General features: G+C 35.4%; 1 protein-coding gene across 7 annotated transcripts in view; it reads left to right on the forward strand.

Annotated features, from left to right (window-relative positions):
• VPS13B (vacuolar protein sorting 13 homolog B) overlaps window positions 1–25,911 on the forward strand; it is a 429,942-nt gene that overhangs the window by 206,539 nt on the left and 197,492 nt on the right. For all 7 annotated transcript variants that reach the window (XM_041413097.1, XM_041413101.1, XM_041413100.1 and 4 more), the window contains 2 exons: window positions 8,523–8,650; window positions 17,069–17,303. In XM_041413097.1, coding sequence (XP_041269031.1) covers window positions 8,523–8,650; window positions 17,069–17,303 — 363 coding nt within the window. The remainder of the gene's footprint in view (window positions 1–8,522; window positions 8,651–17,068; window positions 17,304–25,911) is intronic.

The following is a 25,911-nucleotide window of genomic DNA, read 5'->3' on the forward strand; positions in this document are numbered from 1 at the left end:
CACCATCTTTCACTTTCTTTCCTCTCTTTTAATTTCACCTATTTTCAGTCTGAGCTTTCTTTCATTATTTCTGTCACCTTTTATATCAGGAATACCGTACTGATTATTGATCTAGGACATCTAATGTTACCAATTCTACAAAAACATTCTAGGAAAAGAGGCAGTGAGCCTTGTATACCTCATATTTATTAATCATCAAGGCTGTAGCTACACATGTGTTAAGTTGTGAGAAAACTGAGACCGTATATTGATAATATGTACATCTGCATGGTCTTTACACATTGAAGAGATTGTATCTTAAAATCGTGCTGTTCAGGTGGTGATTTTGAATTAATTCTTTTCAAGTTAGCATGATCTCAGCAGTCACTCCCTTGAGAACTGCTAGGAACCAACCCTATGTACTAAATCAATGCAGTTTGTAATCACAGCTGTAAAATGATTTCAAACATTGAGTTCAGTTTATCAGTTAATGGCTGCTGACACCTTGCCAAAAATGGAGCACGGGAAAAGAGCAAAACTACTATCTGTATGATATCTGTCTCTGAAAATCCCGTGTTTCTATTCTGAAGTCCCAAATTGTAGGTATTTATAAATCTCCTTAACCACAGAGGCTTCACAACCAGAATAAGATCATAGAATATGTGATTTAAATCTGATATGACGTGGCTGTGAACCAGGACCGGGATAAAGAAAATGGAAAAAAAAAAAAGGTTACGTCTGTTTTTCTGTCCACCCACTTCTCCCATTCTCAGCAATTCTGCAGTTCCATGTTTGTTCAGTGATTCACAGACCTGTAGCAGTGCACAGAGGCAGAGCTCTCGTGTCTGGATACAGGCAGAATGATTGCTGTATTTGTGTGTAATTCTGTAATACATGTAACATACTAATGCAGGAAGGTAGTATGGACTGCAGTAGCTGAATAGAACAATCTTTGAAAGCTGTCTTGGACACACTATTGAACAATGATTTAATCCCAAGTGTCTGTTTTCACATTCAAGATGTGTGCTTGTTCATTACTAAAATAATCTGTTATTTTCTTTCATATTTATAAAATTATTATAAGTATTTTCACTGTGTTTGGAAAATATAGCATTTTCCATGATCAAAGATGAAATTGGGTGTGGGCGTTTTGTGGTTTGGATTTTTTACTGCCTTCTGGTGAGGTCTTTTTTTTTAGCCATGACAGTGAAATATAATTTCACTAGCATCTGCCACAATTTGACATTTATCAGTTTGGAAGTAACCTGATATAACAGACACAAATTTAATACTGTCCTATGAGGTGTTATCCAGTGACTATGGCATCTAATTTTTCAGTAACAATGGGGAAGTAGTCTCACACATACTCTTAGTATGAAGAAGGCCTTTAATGAAAGAAGTTACTTTAGAGAGACTGAAAAGGTGATTAATTTTTTGTCACTCAGAATCCTGAAAGTTGTCTTTCCTTATAGTCAGAGAACAGGTAGGTAAGTGAAATATAATGTATCTTCCAAGAAGTCATGAACTTCCTGGTTACAGTAAGCTCCATAACCTGCTACAAAAAGAGCTGAAAACTGAATGTCTTGTCCCATGACTGAACATACACTTGTAAAACAAAATTTTGCTGATCCCTGTTATGCAGCAGTGAGTTGTTTCCTCATGGTGCACGTGGTGACTGCATTTCAGCCCTGTCATGAGGGTAGATTAGGCTGATGTTTTTCATTGCTATGTTTATCACCTGGCTCTTCCATTTAGTTTTCTGGTGGACAGGTTGGAAGAGCATTTGCAAACGAGAATTTAACAGTGATGGGTCTGGGGTGACGTTTTTTCATGGACCAAGTCTGCACTTCACACAACAAACTGGTCTTTTAGTTCCACTACAAGTTCAGTACCAGTTCCAAGTTCAAAGCAGAGAAGAGCATCCAGCCTTGTTTCATTCTGCAGGAAGTGTAGGTGTGTTGTGTAGGAGTATGTACATATGGAGAGAAATAAAGGACATAAGCATTGCATTTTGGAAAAATCTCTTGTGTTTTGAAACACTGATACTTTGTTCTTTGGAATTGTGTTTTTGAAGAGAAATAATTAAAGAGTTTGACAGATTTAAAAATGCTGTTACACCTAGTTTACTATTTGTATTTCAAGTAGATGGAGGATGGTGTTATAAATAGAAAATGGAGAACTCTTGTCTTAGATAGACTTTATGTTTTGTGTTCATATAAATCACCCGGATTCTAATAAAGACAGAGCTCCTTTTGCCGATTTCTTGCTGGTTTACCTTGCTTACCTATTTTTCCAGGACTTGTAAAAACATTGTATCTTTGAAATATTCACCCTTTTAAATTTGACCAGCAAGTACCTAAGGAGTTACAAGACAGGCAAATGAATTGGATGCATATGCAGGGAATATAGGCTTGCATAAGCCTTCTTTCCATAGGAAACCAGGCAAAGAAAGAGCCCCATCTTTCCTTTCAATCATTTCTTAACATTTGATAGTGTAGATATAATAAAACTTGAATTGCTTGTTAGATATTTACTACAACTGGAATTTCTTGGGGTTTATGGGAAGTGTTAGTAATTAAATTTTGAAAGCTTTCTTAAAATTCCTTCAAAGTATACATGAGATATTTCTGAACCACTGTTAAATACTTCTATATTAAACTGAAGAAAGGACACGGCTTTAAATTTAAACACATCTCTATTTTATTTGGACCAGCTGATGCCAGATAAACTGATATTTTTATTTGAAGTTTTATTTTAAGTTAATAAAATTTCAACCGAAAAATTCCAGTGTAGCAGAATAGGACCTGTACTTAGCAAAACTGGATGCAGTTACTGATTTTTGTTTTTCTTAAAATCTGACTAGAATGCATAGATAGATTCCTGCTAAAATGAGCTGTTGGAATGCAGAAACCTGGTAAATGTGAGCGAAGTCTGGCTGGTGAGAAATCAATGGGTTATCTGAAGTATTTGATTTAGTAGGTCACTATTTCTGCTCAATGAACTGAATGATTATCGTTTATTCATGCCTACTATGAAATGTACGACTGATAATTGAAGATGAGTGAAGTTAAATAGATGCTAAATAGGTTAAGTAAAATACTTGAAGGAATAGAAAATCAGGAATTTATATCTGATGCACATTTACCTAAGATGCCTGAAAATACTCAAGATTTTTATAAATGGGTTTTAATTCTTGGATTATTTAAAAGGAAGGTGTCCAGGCACAGGTGATTTATAGAAAGTTTGAAATGTATGGACAGCGAAATATCTGTATAAAAATGAATTTTTCTGAGTTTTGTCAGCTAGTAAAATGTTTAACATTTTTGTTATGGTGGCATGATTTCTTCCATTCACTGTGTGAATTTCAGAAACATTAGTAACTCAAAGCCAATGTAGTATATCAAACATTCTTTCTGTATGAAGGAATTCAATGTTGAGAGAGAACAAATGGGTTTTTATTTTGAGATTATATTTGTAAGACTAAGGAACTTTATGTGTATTTTTAAAAAGGCAGAGTACTAGGCAGAAATCCACATTTATCAGAACTTACTGCAGATCCAAAAGCTGAAATTCTTACTTCATGGTATAAATTGTATTTGGCATAGAAAGTGATACTAAGATAAATTCAGGCATGGACTTTAGATATGAACACACAAATATCACATTTTTGTAATTACTAATGTAGTAGCTCAGTTTGGCCTCTGAATGGCTGGTTTTGATTTGTACAAAAGTGTCAGTCCTCTTTTATTTTTGTTCCCAGAACTAAATAGGTATTTTTTGCCAGAAGTAGTGCAGCAATCATTAGGAATTTGGTGGGAGAAAATGCTGACCATAGACATTCCCTAGCCAACATACACTTTCACACAGAAAGATCCTTTTTTGTTGCACAACATTAATATCACATTTGTCTTTGTTTATTGATATATGTTAAAAGCCTCTGTGTTTTAACACTTACTCTGCTGATAACTCATTGTGTGAGCACACAAATTTAGTCACTACACCTCTCTGCTGCCATTTCCCTGCATATAAGGGACTCACTCTCATGAGTTGTCAGGGACGGTGTTGCTCAATTATTATCTTGATAAAAGTAATGTATTGTCTCCACTTTCAGTAAAGTGGAATGCAAAAATGCTCAAAGGCTAGTAAAGAAATTATTTATGCAAAGACTGTTCAGCATGCTGGCAAATATATCACTTATTTTAGTAAGCTTAAAAGGACTTCCTGCTGTCATTTAAGTACTGCTTTCATTCTCAAACATTCTGATGGAGAATGTAAATTTCAAAAAGTAATTAACATAGTCTGTTCTTAGAAAATTAACAATTCAAGAATCATTCATCCAGGAATGGGAGTGTGGGGAATAACTTGTTTTATGACACCTCAAAAATAAAACATCAGTATTAGTGAAAGACTTCTGAAGGGTCTGAACTACTGATAGTTCAGAAAACATTGATAAATGCAGGTTTGAGCTTCTCTGCATGAATATGAAAAGATTTTACAAATGTAAGATTTTTCATTGAGCTGCTGCTTTGAGTGACTTTGAAATTGAATGATGGGAAAAGTGGTGCATTAAGATAGGAAGGATTTTAAAAAGTATTGGTTTCTCTGGGTCTGGATTGAAGGCACTTGAGACGGTAGTTCATGTTGAGACTCAGATGTTTATAATTTCTTATCAGTGAAACTCACAACCATGAGTTCTGCAGCTTTTCATTAGAAGGCACAAAGTGGCTAACAATCTCTAGTTACAAGGTCTTTTAAGACTAAAGTATCTAATTAAGAATGGACACCTAGATTATTTTCCCTTTTAACCCAATAACTGATCCCTGGAAGCCCACAATGCAGAGTTTTCTGTCCAATTACAAAACATCACCCAAAACCCATGAAGAAGAAGGAAGAAGAAGGTAAAGAAAAACAACCTGGCTCCACTCTAAAACCTCCATCTTGCTTCATATTTATTTTTATATTCTAAAATCCCAAACTCTTACATTTTCTACCCTGTGATATTGCACACTTCTAACCAACTGCACACCCGTAATCCCAGTGCTATCAATCAATTTTTAAAGTCTTTTCCACAGCCTCAGGTCAATTGTAGTGTTCTCTGTGAGTCTATCTTGTGCCAGAGAGATTGAGAGCTGATAGGTCTGTGCCACACAGAAATCAGGATTCCCTTTAGTTAATTTGCTAGCTGTAAGGAGAGAGAAAAGCATGAGGCCATCAGTGCCTACAGATTATTGATATTCTTCAACCCAGTAGGAGAAGTCTCTTGATGTGTGGGGTTTTTGTACATTGAATTATTTGAAGAAATGTCCATTTGTCCCAAATCTCAGAAGTTGTCTTTTCCCTTTTCTATTTCTTAAGTCACTGAATATTAATAGCACAGTGTAGTGTCATTTTCGCAAAAGTTCTTTTTATTTTCAAAACTTATGCATTTTCTGGATCAAAGTTCTAAAACCACTTATTCCCAGTAGGCTAAAAAACACAAAGAAGGAGGCATCTATATAAAAAAGACACCTTTATCTGGAATTTATACCTATAAGTCTTGCTTAAGGTGGCATCTCCTACAAAGTGAGTACTTAAATGATTAATTTTGCTGAACTGGAAGTCCCTTTGTATTTTAACCAGAAATTGTTAAATGAGTTATGAAAACTGCTCCTTCAGTGAGTCCTTTTTTTTTTTTTTTCAAGTCTGTTCATTACCAGTATGTTCTGAAATTGGTAAGGGTGGCAGCTTATGTGCGATTGATGTGGTATATATGTTTGCAACAGCACCAGTTAAACAATAAGGGACTAAAAGACAAGAATAGGAGCATTTTACATTCCTGTACACTGGTTTGTTGTTTTTTTTTTATTCAACTGGTACAACTTGAAGCAGTCACCACTTTGTTGGGGTTGTTTTTTGTCCCCTCATCAATTTGGAAATGTTTCATACAAATAATATTTTCTGTTTAGCTATTGCTGACACCTGGGTTGAGCACAAGACTGATTACATTGTCAGGAAATGTTTCAAGGTTTTCAGTTCATTAGTAGCTAAATAGCATAATTATTTTAGTAAATTAACTTCTTATTGGGACAGATGAGGCTGATGCAGTCTGCATGTCTACTATAGAAGACTGGCCAGACACACATGGAAACCACACCTGACAGCGTCTTAGCAAGTGTCATCTCCTCATCTCCTTGCCTGACAGGGAATTAAGACCCTTCTTTCCCAGCATCCTTTCAGGCAAAATTCTGGGATTTACAGTACAGGGAGAAGAAAAAAAAGAAAGTACTGCTTTCTTCTTTTCAGGAGTTACTTCTTTGCTTGTTTCTTCTTTCTACTCTGATATACTTTTTATTCCTTTTCTATTTTCCATGGTGTATGGTTGAATGGTTCTTTATCTGTCTGTTGGGTTTTGAGACTTTTCTTTTTTTGATCTCTTGGTTGAACTTGAGCAAAGCTACGTTTTTATTGTGGATATTCCTAGAATTTTGCAGATTTTAGTTACACATAAAGGAAGAAAAACAGGACATACTACAGTGAGCTAATCTTAGTTTTAATTCACAGATTGTTGTTGCTGTCTACTACACTAATTGAGAGAGAATTAGCACTGTTTTCCTGCAAATAAAATATGGGAGATTGGAATGAAATCTAGCTTTAAATCCCACACATGAGAGATGCACTTGTGATGTAGGATGTTGACAGTCCCTGCTGAATGCATTGCAGAATATGTAGGTTTACATCGTATTTATCAGCTCACCCTGACCTGAAGCATCCTACCTGTGAAATTCCTGGAGTCTCACAGTGACTTTGTGTGCCATTCTCACCCTTATCCACACTTGTGTTCCAGAGTTCTGTGCTTCAATGACTCCTGTTTTAGTATTTCTTGGTACTCAAGCTGTTCTGATTCTTACCGTGTAGTGTATGTGTAGTGTAGGGCCTGACTGCACAGAAGATGGTGTGAATTGAGGTGGGGTAATAAGTTAAAGGAGAACAGCTCTTCCTTGACTAATCTCTTTGTTTTAACTTAATCAATTTTTAATGTGGATGGAGGACATACTTCATGGCATGAAGCTGTCCGTGTGAGATGTTATAAAACAGCTATTGCGCGCTGCTTCTCCAGATGGACAGTTTGCATGTTTGCCTCCCCAGAACAGCTGACAACAAACAATCCTGAAATGTCACGCTTTTTACACTCTCATGATCCAGTTTTCATTCCATATCCTTCTAACATATCCATAATTGGAGCCAGGAATCTCTGAGAGAACTAATTATCCTGCAGCCGTAAAAATCCTCTTTCATTCTTTTGACCACCTCTCTTTCCGAATCTTTGGATTCTTCATCAGTTCAATGAAGTGAACAACTTTCTTTAAGATGATGAAAAATACTATTTGTTGAGGGATTTTTTCTGATAATCTAGAGTTAGTGAACCCTAGCTTTGGTGGGGAAAATGTCACATATTAATTCATCCAGTGACATTAACATTGCATTCTCTTGGCAGAAGTTCCCCACTTAGATGTTTCAGTTTTAAATCTTCCCATGTTTTATTGCATTACTGGAGAACCAGTGATGCATATCAAGGACCAGGTATTTTTGCTTTCCTTAGATCAGTTGATAGCAAAATTTTTTCTAAAGACTTTTTCTGTAATTTTCATGCCACATATTTCTCCTAGCTGTAAGGTTTGTAGACATAAATTGTCACACACTGATTTCAGTTTAGTTTAAATTTAAGTCATGAAGTCTTTGTAATTTATTTCTGAAGTTTTGTCAGCTCAACATGTAGGCCAACACTAGAAGTGTCAAATAAGCTGACAGTAGTTCTATGGGTATCCCAACACAATGAGGAGGATATTCTGTAAAACATGTCTAAAGGAACTATGCACTACTCACAGTCCTGTTTTGAAGTTCTAATGTGCTTATAGTTAATTTAGCGTTTGTAAAATCTTTTCATATTCATGTTTTTAAATAACTAACAGTTTAAGGACATGTCTCTTTTTATTAGAAAACATTGAATTTTGCTGAAATATTTCATACTTTATTGCCTTAAAATTTGACAAAGTAAGAAAATAGTTTAATTTCTATACTTTTTTTTTATGCATACTCCATTTTTAAGGTATTTTTTTCAAAGAAAACTAATTAAAGGCTGTTATTTAAAGTGGTCTGTCATTTCTTACAATTTTAGAAAGGTGATACCTTTAGATGCCACCGGCAGCAATGTATGTGAAAACCTCTTGAATTTCAATTGCATCATCAAATAGGTTATCACACTTTGAAAACTGTCTTAATTTGTTTAAGTCAAACATTCTTCATAATATTTTCTTAGCAGTTCATGTTGAAGAAGTTGGAGCATTTAATTTTATTGTGCTGTATTTCTCACAAGACTTGACTGGTGCAGTTGTATTGACAAGTTTAAAACTAATTCAGACACATTATTATTATGTGCATAGTAAGATATACACAGTGAGAGAAAGACTTTCAGAATGTACGGTAAACATTTTTCTTTGCTATCAGTAAGTATATTATTTACTTGGATATTCTTTTTGTAACTGACTTTTTTTTGTTTGCATTAGAATCTCGTCCTTTGTCACTCCCTGTGAAAACTGTGCTGAACTCATCTGAAAACTGCAGAAGTCCTGAGGAAAGAATGAAAGAATTTATTGGAATAGTGTGGAATGCAGTTAAGTGCCTTACACTTCAGGTAAGATGAAAAGGAAGTGAAAAAACCTCTATGTGTTTCCAGACTTTATGATACTTTTTATGCATCCTAGTGCTTTTTATTAGAGGGGTTTTAAAGGAGCTCCCAAGTTTTATTGTCTTATTTCAGTAGTTTCAAAGTCTGAGAGAATGAAAAATAAAGTAAGATTCTGGGTAAATTAAGCAAAGAATGCTTTGGTTTAAAATATTAGGTTTTGAAATGCTGTTTTGTATTTGAAGGGAAAGATCCTTCAAAAATTGTACTAATAAAAATAAACACTGCAATTAGATTTGCAGGGTGCTTTCTTTTCTAAAACTGTTTCAGGAAAGTGTGTATGATAAATATTTTCCTGAGGTGTATGATACAATTGCTGTTGTTGCACAGTGAAGGCTCAGCAGCTTACTTGGCTACTTTTTCATGAAGGACAAGGAGATGGCAGCTGGGATTAAAGCATTTTGGTTTATACGGCTCTGGATTGTAGCTGCTGATCAGTAAAAGCAGAGTTTTTGTGTAGAATTATAGATGCCATAGTAGGAGTTCAGTGTTAAGATTGCAGGAACAAATATTAGATGGCTTAGAAGGGGTAGAATTATGACTGTGTTGTTCCCAGTACTTATCAAGTGCTTATTGAGAAATTATTCTAATTTAGAATTATTATGACCTGTGCCTCTTTTACCATACATTCATTCTATAAGATCAGTATTTTATGGTACATCAGGATATGGTAGCAATTTTTTTTTATTAAAAAAGTCACAAAAAAACTGCCAAAGAAAAGTCTTAATTACAGCTTTGGGCAAGTTTTTTTGTCATTATTACAGAAAGTAATTGTTAAATGCTTGTTCCTTCCTCCTATCAAGCAATATATTTGATAATATGCAGGCTCATCCCAGAATGTGTCTGTGTCACTCCTCTTTCATGTAAAAAGTACTTAAAATATGCAGTTTTAAAAAGCTTAAAGGTTCAGGTTTTGCCTGAGCAAGAACTTGAGACATGTCACCTGATTGCAGAACATAGTGAAGCTGAGGAGATGGTTTCCATTAAATCTATTTAGTTTTCAGCCTTCTCTTTCATCATTATTTCATGAGTATTTTGCTTGTTTTCCTTTCTTTCTTAATGTTCTCACCAAAGTAGATTAAAATGTCTAGATAAGAGAGAGAATTTGTAATCTATTTGAAGGAAGCAGTGTATTTTTGTTATGTGTCTGGCTGGTACTTAGCACACTGAGACTCTCTATGTAAATGCAGCTTACAGTTTGAGTCATAACAAAAGCAATAATGTAATAATGACAGCGAGGCAGAGCTGGGTCCTTTATAAAGGGGGAAAGCTGAATCAGGACTGCAATACTCTGCTCCTACATTTTTCATGGTACGTGTTTTTGTGAGCAACCAGCAAATTGAATTTGTTTGGAGAAATGAGTAAAGCACCAACCATGAAGTTTGTGTGTTACTAGACAGGAAAAAAGGAAGGTAGTGTTTTTTCTGTGGAGATGAAGACTGATGACAGTGATAGGCAGCAGTTGTCTCAAAGAGTAATTCCTAAATACCTTGCTGCTCTGACCTAACATACAGAATAGGGCTCATACTGGCAGAGGATTTTTTGTGTTGGGTACTTTTGATGGTGCTTGAGGTTCTAGATTTATTTGCTTTTTGCAGGTTTGGTGGATTTTTTTTGGTAGAGTACTCATGGTTTCCATTTTCATCATTATGATTATGAAATGATATTTTTTGGTTTTATCTATGTTGAAATTAAACACCCCTTTGAATTCATACAGTAGCTTACACACTTTGTTTCATCCTTATGCTCTTTCACTGTACTTTGTAAGGTATTTGCCAGTACCTTCCCAGAACTTTATTACATGTTATCAGAGAAACATTTCAACAGACTCCAGGGAAGCACTGCAGGAAAGTTCAAGAAGGTGCTTCCACACAAATTTGCAATAGTTATTTCTTGTGAAATATGAAGGATTTATAGATATGTTTGCTGTTCTTTTTATTACTATTAGTAGTCCCTGTGTCTAATTTATTATGGTTTTCGACACAAATGCCATATATATTGCTTGTTTCTTTCAATACCTGCCCAAATGGGAAATTTGTGCAAGGCAATGTATAGAGGGTAAGAAAATGAGTATCATGACTCTGTATTGCAATTTAAGTATATTATATATATTTTATTATACATAATGTTCATTTTATTAAATATATATAACTATATTTAAATTATAAGTTTTTACACATTTTCTGTATTATTATTTGGCATGAAAAAAGAAAATTTCTAGAATAATTTGTCTGGTTGAATGCTGGAGCATTTAGACTCTGTGGCTTTTTTTAAAGCTTATTTTCATGTTCCTGGATCTTTTAGTTACATGATTTTAGAACAGAAAAGTCTCTAGTTGTCGTCAGATAAAACTGAACTTCATAACTTAAAATCATCAAAGGATTATTCTTTTAGTGGAAGTTAGAATAAGTAAATGTGTTTGGAACCAAAGTAATTGGAAAGTTTATTTTGGATCCAAAGCTGGTACTTGCTTAGCCTTAGCGCTGGCTTGCTTCTGATAGAATATTGCATGAAGGTTTTATGCATTGGAGATGTGGTATTTAAGTGAAAAGACTTGCATATTTAATTATAAAAAGTTGGTTTATTATTTAGTTGTTGTAGGATTTTATATGCAGCCTTGAAGTCTTTTTGGCAGTTACTCTGTGTAGGAGGGTAATATTCATTTTTCACATGTTCTTCATACTAATAGTTGCTAAAATTGTGAAGCAGTATAAACACAATTATTTTTAATTGGCTGTTAATGCGGAATTCCATTGAGAACAATGAAGGACCTGTATTAAAAATAAATTAATTAGTGAGTAATGTTGCAACAAGTGCCAACTACATAAGAATGTAATTGTTACATATAAAACTTAGGTATGTCACATGCCTTTAAATATCCCTGAATTAATTTGAAAAAAAACAAAACTGTTTCCTGAAACTACTGATAAATTTATTTTCTTTAATGCATATAACTTGTGAAAATTTTTGACACGGTAAAACATTGAAATGCAAGAAAGGAAAGGACAGATTTGATAAGAGTTCCTGTTCCCTGAACTGTGTTGTTATCCAGGGATCAGGAAGAGATTCTGTGACTTGTAATTTAGCAGTTACAGCTCTCAGCCGTTTTTTGGCAATTATGAGATAGGATTATTTCTTAAGTTGGTTACTTAACACAAACCAACAAAAATTTGTGTTTTTGGTAACTAAATAAAACCTTTTAAAAGGTTTAAAAGCTTTCTTAGGAAAGAACAGGAATACTGTGAAGCACAATGACACTGTTTTAAGTGGTCAAAGAAAATGCATCTGATCCTAATTAGGGTCATTTTTATGTACAGGTAGCCTGCTCTCAGTTCTTTTACTTATGTGTTCTGCTTTCCATTTATAACATTTTTACTTTTGTCTACCTTCAAAACAAGAATTTCTGTTCTGCCTTTTAAAATTGCGACAAACACTGCACGTCTGGCTCAGCGGCAGATGGTCCAAATGGTAGAACAAATTTGGGTGTTGGAGGCTGGGCTACATTCTTACAATACTGAGTGCACCAGAACCCTCACACAAGGTGTGTAAGAAGGGGTTCTTTGCAGCCCGGGGAGTCATTGCAAGGTGATATTCTGTACCCAGAAAAATATGTTACCTTGCTGCTGAGAGCGTATGAGGGTTGATGACTAATTCAGAGAAAGGCAGCTTCCCTGGAGAGTCACGCTTATGCAAGTGTCGCCTTGTAGAAAATCTTCAATGCCTCTAATTGATCTGTAAAATACGGGTTATGAAAGAGAATCTTCTTGTGTTATCACTATCATGAAAGGCTGTAAAGACTTGAACAACTTGTCCCTCTTCATAGCACTTTTGGGCAGTCACTTCTTTTGCTTTCTTCCCTCCAACCCACCCTTCTTAGTTAGGAAGACCTAATTTTTCAGCAGTATTTATTTCAGTCTTCTCTCTAGTGAACAACATTTCTTTTTATAAAATAAGAATTAAAAATACTGCAGTAACTTAATACTTTCCTATTTATGCAAGAGTCATTGGACATTTTGAGACTTACATGTTTGTAAAAGTGTAGAGTGTAGAGTTATGCTTTACTTAATGTTTTAGAAGTAGAAGGGAAAATACTGCTTGCTTCATTGGTTTATCATTAGTGTACATTATTTAGCATGTATAGGCCTTGACATAATAGAAAGGAAAATAGGGGGTGATCCTGTTTCAAGAATGTAATAATTCGTTCTCTTTAACACATGAATGTGTTCAGTATTGGCAAACGAACATGTTGCTACCAAAACTGAAATCAGATCCTTGAAACAGAAAGGATGTTGCCATGGAAAAATGAAGTAACACTCAGTGCAGCTGCGAAGCATTAATGAATAGGATATTTTTTTAAAAGATCATTTGTGTTTGGTGTGGCTTGGAGGGTCCCAACCAGATGGTTTCCATGAACAGGATCTGACCCCCAGCTTGAGGACTTCTTACTGGCAGATTACTTCATTTTCTTTCCCTTGGATTGTCAGATCCTTACATTAATGCAAGATTTACTGCTGCAGATTTATATTCAGTTACATAAATCAGTCACATCTTACATTAAATTCACAATTTTAGGCACACAGTTTAACAGTTATTTAAAAAGTGTAAAAAGATTTATATGATAGCTTTAATATATGCTATTGATGTAGTTTAATTTTAAGAATTTGGATTACATATATTTTGAAACACTTTCTGATTGGTGAAGCAATCTGTAGCACACATTCTCACTTTTGTCCAGCATATAATTCCATGATTTTAGGTGCAGTCTTCCATTCCTTCACTGGAACTTGTGAGTAGGCAAATTTCCAGATTCTGTGAGTTAAATGTACACAAATTCCATTGAAGTTGATAGTTGTGAATCTGCCTCCAAGAAGTTCAACAGGTGCAACTCAGTTTTGCACTTACTGGGCCCTCGTGCACTCAAGCTGGTAATTTCTTGTGTGATTATAATCATTGCACAGTTTGCTCTAAAATGTGAACTTTTGCCATACATTCATTGTGTTGGCCTTTGAAATCCTGCAGTAATGTTTTGCAAAATTTGTTAATCATATAAAACCTTAAATGAAACACAGGTAAGCCAACCATATCTGTAAGCAATTCTGTAGTATTACACGTTGTCAATTTTTAGTGAATCCAGATTTAGGATCCTGCTGACTGCACTAATTTTGTCATGAATGAGTGATTTAGAGTAACTGAAATAATCATCATCAAAGGCATAACAGAGATTTTAATATGAATTCATAAAGGTGTAACTTGGTGAAGATCAATAGCAAGGTTCACTCTATCGTTTACTAACGGTTGAAACATACAAGGGAAAATAGAATTGGAATAAATTTGGCATTATTTACATGGAGGCCAAAAATGGAAAAGGGTAAGGAAACCCAAACACTGAGTCATGAAATTCAGGACTGGACCTCCTTGCTTGCCAAATCTGTGATGTGGCTTAGGTGCAGCTGGATCTGATCTGGATAGCAGTTTACATCTAAGAGAAGAAGTACAAAGAGTAAGGAAGTCCTTCCATTGAGTCATGAGATCCAGTGTAGATCCCCTTGCTTTCTGAACTCCTGATGGAGCTTAGGTCTGGTCTTAGTCTCAGACTTTGACAACAGTCTGTCTAAAGGAATTACCTACATGGATTTCAGTAGTATTAATTCAATATGCTGTCAGCAGCTTATCAGATCTATTGCAGTTAAGAGATCTCTCTGCCTTGGGTTACAGAAAGAACAGTCTTGGATAAGGAATCCCAAACACTGGGAGCCATCCCAGCTCAAGGGGAGAGTCACTGGTGTGCAGACCAGTTGCACTTTAGGGAAAGTTTGAATTGAACTCGTCCAGAGATCTGTTGTTAATAGAAAGGCCTCTGCCTCTCAGAACAGCCTTGAAAGGTGTCCCAGCTCAAGGGGAGATCACTGCTGTGCAGCCATCCTGCCCGGGAGGGAGAGTCCAAGGCAATTCACTTAGGCTGTCATTGGCTTGTAGTCAAACTGCATGCAATGGGAGGGATGTGCAAGAGACTCCTTGTACTCACTCACAGCTTTCTTTGTTCCTTGATAACTCAGTCTTGGAAAAAACACATTCAAGTGTTATTCACATGATCAGGCATGATGCTCATTGGGTCACTCTGCTCTTCGTGGGTTTCCTGAAGTTCTTGACCTGGCTACAGCTCAGGCCTTTACCTCATTTGGAACTTGTACTGTGCTACTGCAGATCTTGTTAAGGGGGCTGGGTGTATCTATCACACATATGTAGGCCTGATGATACCATTTAAAGCCCACCAAAATTCATAGTCCAGCTCCCATTCAGTTGTTTGAAACGAGTAGCAAAGAGCTCCTTGTGTAAAAAAGGAATTTCCATCAGGAATTTAAAGGGGTGAAACTCTTGTGATTCTACTTCAGTATTCTTGATACAGCAAAGTAAAATAAACCAAATGTGATCGGAAGAACTTTTCTTCAGTACAAAGCTGTATTAAACTGTAAATGAAGTGCAAAAACTCTACTGAGTATTGAGATCTGTTCTTGAGAGTGCTTTGTAAAACATGTCCAATGGATCCTGCTGCTGGCAATGTGATGAAGTATAGTATCTCTTCAAGTTGGTGGAATTTTTGGATTATTATTACCACATGGTTTGTATATCCAGGCAGCATTTGATGTTAATCGTCATAGATGTGTGTGTATATATGTGTGTGTATGAAGAATGAGTGATTTTTTTATAAACTGTGTACTCAGCAAATGCATGGATAAAACAATAGTTATACTGATCATAAGTTCTTTTGTCATCTATTTATCATTATCCCACAATGATTTGACCTACAACCTATTACTAATAGACCAGAAAACGATCTAATGTGTCACTGTAAAAATCTTTGCAAATTGACACAAAGACTAATTTACCATTAAAAAAAATCCAAATCTGTTACATCTGTAACAATACACCCTAGCTTTTCGTTCAGTTTAAATAAAGTACACTCAGCAACCTTAGATCAATAAACTACTTATCAAAGATGTAATTAGCTTCATTTTACAACTCAAACAGTTCTAAATCCAGAAACAAACACAAACTTCATGAACCAATGTATTTATTTTTGCAAAATTCTACTTATATTTTTCTGCAGTGAATTCTTGTCAGTTTGTCTAAGCAAAAGGGTACAAAAATGCTGAAATACAGATGAATATCTGTGTACTCACTAGGCTGGCAAAGTACTTACAGCGCTGTGGAATTCCAGCTCTATTACAAATCATTATTGTGGTCTTAAAGACCTAATACCCTTCAGGGAAGAGTATGAAGTATACAAATCTTGGTTTTTGCTTTTAAGCTGTGCTGTCTTTAACGATGTCAAATGGAAAGAGTGTTACCTAAGTTTGCAGCAAACAAATATTTTTATCACAGTTACAAATAATATCTTGTCCAACAATTTGTATGCTAGGCTTTTGCAAGCAATGTGAAGCAAGGAGCTGAATCACAGCTTGTATTTGCTTAACAAAGCATTCAAGTGTGCAGGCTGTTGGAGCCTTTTGATATCCAGGTGCCAGAATGGTATTTGTAAGAGCCAAGGAAGACTAACAGTCAGCAGCTTACATCACCTCTGAGTTAACAAGTTCTGATGAGTTGAGTCCTTGGCTTGGGCTCACTCAGCCTCACTAGAAACTCCTAGGACGATGGCAAAATGGTCAAACATGTTCCAGGGCATTGAAAATAAAGAAGAAAAAAATGTTATTTCCTATGAAACCACATGTGCCACTTCTGATATGCATTGAAAAGGGGATAAAAGCTGTATAAACTTTATCAACTTTATTACTATCTCCTTCTCTTTGTTTTATGTATACACCTCTCCATTTTTTTAAAAGTCAGTTTTTCTCTAAAGTTTGTGTTTTTCATAGTTTTTCTAATGATTACCTTTTTTGTACATGCTCATTTTGTTGCTTATTAAGCAAAGGCAGAGTTTTCCCTGAAACAGTTCTTTATAGAAAGTAACAGCATATAAAATGTTGGCTAGTTCTAGAGACTTAGCTATTGCTAACAAAGCTAATGAATGGGAAAAAGTGGAGGGCTTTCTCATTCAGAACGTTCGCTGACTCAATTGCACTTGTACAGAGCTGTTGAAATATAGATATATGTATTTTCACTTTATATGGCAACACCTTTCTGGTGAATTTACACATCAAAAACATCCTTCTTCTTTCTCCCCTCCCATAATCAAAATTTACGAGCATATATTATTTCCCAGCATTTCTCTTAATTCAATTAGAAATCAAGACTATTTTCAGTCAAGTGATGGGTGAATAACTTCAGCTTTTGTACCAATATGAATACTCCACAGTGAGAGGGAAAATAATCTGTTTCTGAGAACCTTTCTTTGCTTTGTTTTTTCAGCTTGAAGTGCAGTCTTGCTGTGTATTCCTTCCTAATGACAGCCTGCCTTCTCCAAGTACAATTGTGTCAGGTGACATTCCTGGGACTGTGCGAAACTGGTACCATGGGCAGGCCAGTATGCCTGGCACACTTGTTGTCTGCTTGCCCCAGATAAAGATTATGAGTGCTGGACACAAACACATGGAACCATTGCAAGAAATCCCATTTGTTGTGCTGAGACCCATCCTGGAAGAAGGTAACATGATAAACTCAAAAAACCTTACTCTTTAGTTTGCATGTCTAGCTGTCATGAAAATTGTCTTCATTGTATTTTGAAAACTTCTGATTTCGTACTGCTTTTTTTGCAGAATGTTGTTATATATTACTGACGTCTAGAAATACTATTTACAAGTTTGGCCCCATGGAAATCAACATGGAACTCATCATCAAAGAGCTAGTTCTGTGATGTTTTGAATATTTGAAACTAAAATAATTTTTTACCTTCATTGTTTTTGTTATTCAAGATATTTTGTAGCCAACGATCATGACACAACAGGAAGTTCTTGGAAATTCCAAGACAGAATGGAGACAGGGTAGGAAAAACTTCTCATCCCACCAAGGTCTTGAATGTAACACTGAGACTGGACATCAGTTAAACATTCCTCACTGGGAGGGAGGTTGGTCACTGGAACAAGCTGCACAGAAAAGTGGTCATGGCACTAAGCTTTCCAGAGTTCTGGATGTATCTGTGCAATGCTTTCAGTCATATGATTTAATCTTAGGTAGTCCTGCAAGGAGCGTGGAGTTGCTTTCAGTGATCTTTATGGGTCCCTCCCAACTTGAGATATTCTATGATTCAATGTAAAATGAGAAAGGAATTCATCAGTATAGCACACTGTCAAAAGAAAAGAATGAGGCTTTAATGTCCATCCTGACAGGCAACAGTTCTGTGTTCTGTGTTGTGACTTAGGAATTGTAGCAAGGATTTTGTAGAGATTTGAAGAAAAAAATTGTAAAGGTTGAGGAAAAATACAATAGTTCTTATTTGAAAAGCTAGTACTTGATAGGGGTTTGAGTTTTAGACCAGTTTGAGGGAGGAATCAGCTCTTAACATTCTGCAACTGACCAAGAAATGAAAGGAGGAGATAAGCTAAAAAGGACCTAGCAAGTGAAAACAAGTTGCTTATGTTCAATATTTTTTATTGTGTTTTGGTTATTTTTAACAGAGCCCTTAGAAATAATCAGGATAAATGGTGAATATACTTGCAGCAGTGTTCAGAATAAATCAGTGTGCTGATGTAAAAATCTTATTCCATGTATATATGTGTATATATATGTATGTGTATATATATATATGAAAAATTGTATACTGGAAATAGGTGAGGCAAATATTCTGAGCTATCTTGAGCCTTAGGTTCCAGGTTTATTTTAATGACTTCTGTGAGAGCTAGGCTCACAACCAGGCTTTGGATTCCATGGAAATGCCAGTATTTGTGGTTTAATCCCAGCCAGCAGCTCTGGCTGCACTCAGCCACTCACTCCTCCACCCTGGTGGTATGGAGAAGAGAATCAGGAGGTCAGTAGTGAGAAAGCTTAGGGGTTGAGATAAAGGCAGCTTAAAAGATAAAGTAAAAGTTGCAATTGCAAGCAAAGCAAAATAACATTGATTTGGTACTTCTGTCAGTAGGCAGGTGTCCAGCCTTTCTTTTTGGTTGGTTTCTTTGGTTTTTTGGGGTCAGCTGACCAGGCTGTCTCCCTTACCAGCTCCTTGTGTCCCCCAGGTTTACTTGCTAGTGGAGCAGTGTGAGAAGCAGGAAACACTTCAAGCACTGTTCAGCAATAACTAGAACATACCATATTATCCAGAGTTTTCAGCACAAATCCAGAACAGCACCATACCAACTACTATAAAGAAAATTAAGTCTATCCCAGACAAAACCAGGGTGTTGGTGTACAGTTAGTTCATTTTTGTATTCCCAAACTATGTTATTTAGAAAGAATTCTTGCTGTTCTGTGTTTTGATTCTAAGATGAAGAGAGGGAGATGAAGCAATTGTTCCATTGCTTTTGTGACAGCATTTTCTGAGAGAATTATTCTGTTTTCTCTCTTGCTGTTGAAATATAAACAATTTAAAGCGTATGAAAAATTAAGTGAAAATCACATTCAAGAGCTAGTCCTGCTCATGCCATCTGAAATTTGTTTGGATTTATGACATTGTGTTTCTTCTCCCTTTGATCAGTCACTTATATTGGACTCTTCTCCTTCCTGTATTTTACCTTGACTCATGGCAATGGAAATAAAATTGTAGTTTTTTAGTATTGAAAATCATATTAGAGATGCTGCAAAATGAAAAGGAAAAAAATTTGAAAGAAAGATAAAGGTATATGTGGTTTTCCAACTTTGAGTAGGAATGATCTTATTTGCTAATCATAGTAGCAGATAGAAGATACATTTAATGGAAGTCTTTTGTTTGTTTTAAACTGATGATGTAATTTAAACCATTTATGAAAGTAAGAAGTCATTTGAGTTTTGTCAGACCCAGATTTGAAGGAAAGAGCCTAGTGAGAGAAAAGAATCGCCCTGGTTGGGATAAAGCCTATGGTAAGGAATTTATTTGTGTGTGGCTTCCTGCTCTGGGAATAATGCCAAACAGAAGTTCTCACAATCTTGATATTTTTGATTCTCTAATGGAGCCATTGCCTTCTCCCATGCCAAGACTCCCTCTTAAAGAGATTGCTTCAATTTTTTTTCACAGCTTAAAGTCACCTTCTTTGCTTCTTCCCCTGTAGAGGTAAATAATTGTTATGGACTTGTACTGTGAAAGTCTCTTAATTTGCTTCTGTCTTTGAACAAGACCTCAGGGACAGTCAGACATGTTACCATGTCTCAGAAATTATATTTAGTTAACTGTGCTTTTCCTGATAGCCATTTTTTTTTGGATCATTCCTACTTTTATAAACAAGATATAAGTAAAAGGCTTTTCCACAAGAAAATGTTGTCACTTTTAAGAAAGCTGTGTGCTCACTGATGTATTTTTTTATGACATGAAAGACTAAAAGAGAACAAAAAGGGAACATATTCTTACTGTCATTTGGGAATATTTCAGCTTACTCAGATACTTACTGACCTCAGGATGTCAACATAATGTAAAAATAGCTTATACACTATCCCACAATCAGGTCTTTCCATGTGTTTACAGAATTTTGCTGCATCTCTGAGGTAATTTTAGTTTGTAGGAATGCTTTTACAGTACTTTTATTCAGAAACATAATGTAGCTCAGTCATACTAAATAACTAAGTAATCCATAAATGGATTTATCTGTGTAAAGAATGAAATATTCCTTTGAACTTCTGTTGAATAACACATACAATGAAGTAAGATATTGAATTGCATTGAGTATTATCTTAAGAGTAGAAATTAATCAGACCGAGATCTGTGAGGTAGTATTTATTGAAGATATTAAAGTAGAATCACAGAATCATAGAGCCTGGAAGGCCAGGTTGGAAATGACCTTGAATGATCACCTGGTCCAGACTTGCATGGCAGAGGGACCCAAGACGACATTATCCAACACCCTGCTCGTTTGCTCCTGAAAGGCTTCATATCTTTAAGGAGGCTGTTCCAGTTAATGATTGTTCTTACTGTAAAAACCTCCTTATATCAATATTAAATCTCTCCCAGTGCAACTTGTACCTGTTGCCCCTTGTCTTCTCTGTTTTGACACCTTGTGAAGGGGAGGACCTCTGTCCTATTTGTAGCTGCCCTTTATGTAAAACAGTTACTAAGAAAGTAAGTTGTTAGAAACTCAGTTTGAGAAAAACAGAAATGTTTAGAGAAGTGCTTAGTGGGAGTTGTGACTTTCCATGTACATCTGACTTGAAATATTTGACAATTCATCTATATAATCTCCAAGTTCCAACCTATAGTGATAGGCTAAAATGTGGTAAATATAGTTGGACAACATATGTTGTTATGGTCAGAACTTCTGGACTGCTAAGTGGTCTTCCAAAAATCTAGACTCTTATAACAGGAAGACAAGTTGAAGACATAAAGGAAACTTTTCCATGGGTAAAGCACTGTTTTAAAGTGATAATGAAATTTTTTCATATTGGTGAAATTCTCCTGTTTTTAGACATTTACATTTTCAATTATTTTAGTTACTGATTTTTTAATAATATTAATTATTAATATAATCATGTTCCTCTTTGGGTTCATAGTAGTAAATTTTATTAATTCATCCTTTTTAAAATATTTGGTTATGTTGGATACAGTAAGATACCGATCTTTAGGTAAGAGAGAGTAAAATACTTTTAGAAAGCAGTGTTCAAAATATCTTAAAATTGTTTTTGATATTGCTGCTAGTCATAGTCACATTTTCATGTGGATAGCCATATATTGGCAGTCATGTGAATTACTATTCCAAGTATTTAAATTTGAAAGATAGGTTTTGCTTTTGAAGTAAGACAGATTATATATCTTCACAGAATTTTGTAACATATGTTGAAACTCAATAATCTGTCAATAAGTGACTTGCAGGGAAATAGGAAATTAGTGCCATATAGATTTCAACCTGAAAAGAACAGTTAAATGTTTAAAGTAGAGCAGCAGTATGTTGGCCTTTGTACAAAGTTATCATCTTGCATTAGATTTTAAAAAATGTTTACCTTTAAATTTACAGAAATTATTTTTCCTGTTATTATATTTAAGATAAATATTTGATATTAAAATAGTGTGCTCTTTCATAGAGGGGTCTGTGTGTGACCTTAAAGATCATTTATTTCCAACCCCCCTGCCAAGGGCAGGGACACTTTTCACTAGACTCGGTTCCTCAGAGCCCGTTCCAACCTGGCTGTGGACACTTTCAGGAATGGGGCATCCACAACTTCCCTTTGCAGACTCTTACAGTATCTTGCTACTCTTGCAGTGAATAATTTCTTCTTTATATCTGATCGAGATCTACCCTATTTTGGTTTATTTGAGCTTATAGTCAATGTCACCATCTGTAATAGTAATTACTGTGTTAAATTTACCTGTTATGAGAATGGCTTATAAAATTAGTTCTCATGTGGGAGAAGCTGGAGCTATGCAGACATAGCTGCTTTGCTGTTGCATGACTGGGAGGAAGTACGAGCGACCTAACGTGTAGTGACTGCAGTATCTTTTTTTTGAACATTGCATGTCCCATGAGAATAAGGGCTTTAGAAATCCATGTAAAGACCCTGCAGTGTGGGTACAGAAAGGGAAATGAAGATGCAGTAGTCAGGTTGCTTTATAAGGATTGCAAGGGATACTGATGGTAAGCCTGGGAATGGATCCCAGAGCACATGCATGATAAAGCTTTCATGATCTCTCTCCTACCATTAGTGATTTTAAACAAACAAAATTCTCTTTAGTACAACTGTCAGCATTGTATACACAACATCGTGTTCAAATACCACAATTGCAATCTGTTTTTTAAAATAAAGTACTTCATAAAAATGAGAGCAAGCATACCATTTATTAGTACTTAAGTACATTTATCAATACTGTATGTCATGCATATGAGAAGTCTTGTTATGACCATTAGTGATTAACTCTAGCGAAGAAGCAAAGTGCATCAATAAGTACCAGAGAAAGAGCTTCCACTTACCATTTTATTAAAATTTATACACTGGAAAAATAATTCAAAAATTCTGTAGGAAATTAGTCTTTCTAAACTATTGCAAGTAGCAGATAAACACCAGTTCTTTGAAAATTGTCTGATGGTTGGGTCAGTTAACTGCCAAATACCTGAAAGTGGTATTTATAAATTTAAGAAGTTATCCAAGCAGTTGAAATAGTTGAATTAATAATTTTTTAAATATAAATCAGTGATGGTGCTCTACAAAACTAAAAATAAGGATTTATTATAGTAGTAGTACTAGTAGTAGTACTAGTAGTAGTACTAGTAGAAGATCAGGAATTAACCAGAATCTTGAACCATAGTAGGGGTCTTTCATGTGTGTATTTTATAATCTTGTTATAGTAAATATTGGGTGTACTGTAGTTCCACTGAAGGCAATTTTAGTTTTCCCAGTTTACTTAAAATATTTCAGAATTTCATCAATGAGGTGACCAAATAATACTATATGTGGATGGGAAGGTTAAATGTAGAGAAAATTCTGCTAAATGTGGTGCTGACTTTTCCTTTCTACCAAGAAATCATTCTTTAAATTATGGGAAAATTCTATCAACAATGTTGCTTTTGATATTTAGATGCTTTGAATTAATTTTTAATAGTTTCATAAAACAAAATTGCAAATGAATGAAGGTACTTTTTGTTTTTTTGAAAAACAAATGAGATATAGGTATAACAACAAAATAAAGATTTATCAGGTGCACAGTTCCTGTGCACAGGACAATAAAGTGTTAGAACAGGCATACGGTGTATATGGAGCTGAAGAAGAGGTAATTGATGACACTGGGGGATTTTATAGCTGTAAATTCACTGTGTCTTTACTACAGTATTTTTTCAACATACCGTGGTTTCTGTAAATTGATAACACTTTATCATTGTTTTCCTTTTAAGGTAGATATTGTGTGCAGTCTAGTAGAGCTACTGGACTCTAGAGCTGCTGATATTTTTCCATTGATATTCTTTCTTTCTAAGCCATAAAATATAAACTATGGTAATTTACTGTGGTGGTCACAGAGAAAAACAAAGTTCATATGTAATAATTAGAAACATGTCATTGGAGTTGACTTTGCATTTGAATTTTTTCCATCTATTACAATTCTTTTTTGTATTTCTTGGATGACTGAACTTGGAAAAAAGCACGAATTAATTGCTTCAAAACTTTTAATCTACAAACCTTTTGAAAATATTTTCAATTTTCAATTTTCTTTGAACTGAATTCTTCAGTATGTAATAGCTTCAAAATAAACTATTGAAGTTTTCAGTTTGTTCTTAGGATGAGACACAATTTTCTGATACATACTTTTGACCATATAAATGTATTGCTGAATTCACCTGTGGAAGAAAAAGTAGAGGTCTTACTAAAATAATATGGTAAAAAGATGTTGGAATGGAGCTATCTTTTAATTTCAAAATCCTTCCAATTTCTTTAAATGGTCACATTTAACAGTTGGTGATATTTCTTAGTGTTGTGATTTCTCAGCAGGACAGTATTGACTGTAGGTCACACCAGGCAGCAAACACACTTTTCATATATTTTTTAAAAACACTGGTTTGAATTTTTTATTGTGCCATGAGACCCCAAGGGGCCCAGCCCAGTGTACCTTTGTCTGCCATTTTCTCCTCTGATTCTCAAGACTGGCTTCCATGCTTCTGGGGTATTAGATTAATTTGGACACCTTTATCCATGACTTAGCCCAACATTTTGAAAAGTAAAACATCATACCAAATAACTTTCTGAATTTTCCTGTAGGAAAGAGAACTTTTCTCCTTCTCTGTTCTCCCTGCAAAGATGAAGAGTGTTTCAGGCATGGCTGAGGTTTGTGGATGCTCACCAGCCTGCTGTGTCTGGATCTGGCACTTTGTCCAGCTGCTTTTACGTTACTTCATATTGGGACAGGCAGTTTCTTGTAGTGGATTGAAAATTCATGTGCTGGGTACAGACTCTCTGTTCATGTTGTGACAAAAAGGCCCAACTTCCTCAGTAGGAAATCTGACAAATGGGATGAAGATTTTCTTTAAAGAAAACAAAACCAAACAAAAGAAACCCCAAAGCCCCCCTGAAATATTGTTATGTTCTTATACCTCTGAAGAGAAAAAACCTGTATCTGTTTCAAGTAAAATTAGACTTATCCACATTTCTTATTTTCCTCACTTCTTTTAAGCATTCTTTGAATTTTGGTTCAGTGTTTCTCCCAGAGGCTAATTTTTTTTTCTTCTGGGACCTGGCTATCATATGTGAGATTGTATTTGCTTTACATGGTGAGGTTTTGGTAGTGGGGAGGACTGCAGGGCTGACATCTGTGAGAGCATTCCAGAAGCTTTCCTCAGATCCAACAACACCAGTTCCAACTGGCTCCCAATGGACTTTCCCAAGTTGAATCTGTTCTGCCCATGAACAGTAACAGGTGAATTATTTCTCCCTGTCTTCCAGCCTTTTGTTAAATTTTCTCTCCTAGTCCAGCTGAGTAAGGGGAGTGATAGCAGCTGTAGTGGGTTCCTGACACTCAGCCAGGGTGAACCCACCACAGGGATTCTGTTTCAAGTCCTGTAATCTGTGTGCTCAGTTCCTCTCAACTCTAGCTGGTAGAGCCGTTGAAAGTTTTCCTTCACCAAAAGGAGTTCCTGTTGGTCCTTTAAAGAACTACCTGAATAGTTCTGTGATCCTGCTTTGGGAACTTTTATGTTTCATCTATTGACAACCTAAAGAAAACTGATTGTGCAGAAGCTGTAGGCGTTTCATTGTTCAGCTGTGCACTGCCAGTTCCCTCTGTGATTATTCCTGATAATGATTCCTGGTAGGATGCCAGGAACTTCTCTGGGTAGGCTCCCTCCTAAATATAAGAAATGAAGTGCTAAGTGTATGTCCATAATAATTGCTTTTTAGAAAATAAATCATCTAGGAAGTTTAAGTGAGGCAGTGGAAAGAGCTGCCCTGTGAGCATTGGAATAGGTTTCACTCTGCAGCACCTCTGTGTTGAGATGCAACCTGTAGACTTTTAAAGGAAAGAATTCACTTTTTTAGTATTAGTATTACAACTTGTAAATAGATATAAGTATATAATGGAAGGAGTTGCCTCTGAATTGCATCCATACATACTGAAAAAAGTGTTTTCTAGATATTCCTCAGTTTGAGGAAAAATATATGTAGAAGAAAGATTTCTTTAAAGACTATGTTGCACATCTTTGTTCACATGTACAAACGCACAG

This window comes from Onychostruthus taczanowskii, unplaced genomic scaffold, assembly GCF_017590055.1.
Source record: "Onychostruthus taczanowskii isolate IOZ18803 unplaced genomic scaffold, ASM1759005v1 scaffold4, whole genome shotgun sequence".
Taxonomy (NCBI): Eukaryota; Metazoa; Chordata; class Aves; order Passeriformes; family Passeridae; genus Onychostruthus; species Onychostruthus taczanowskii.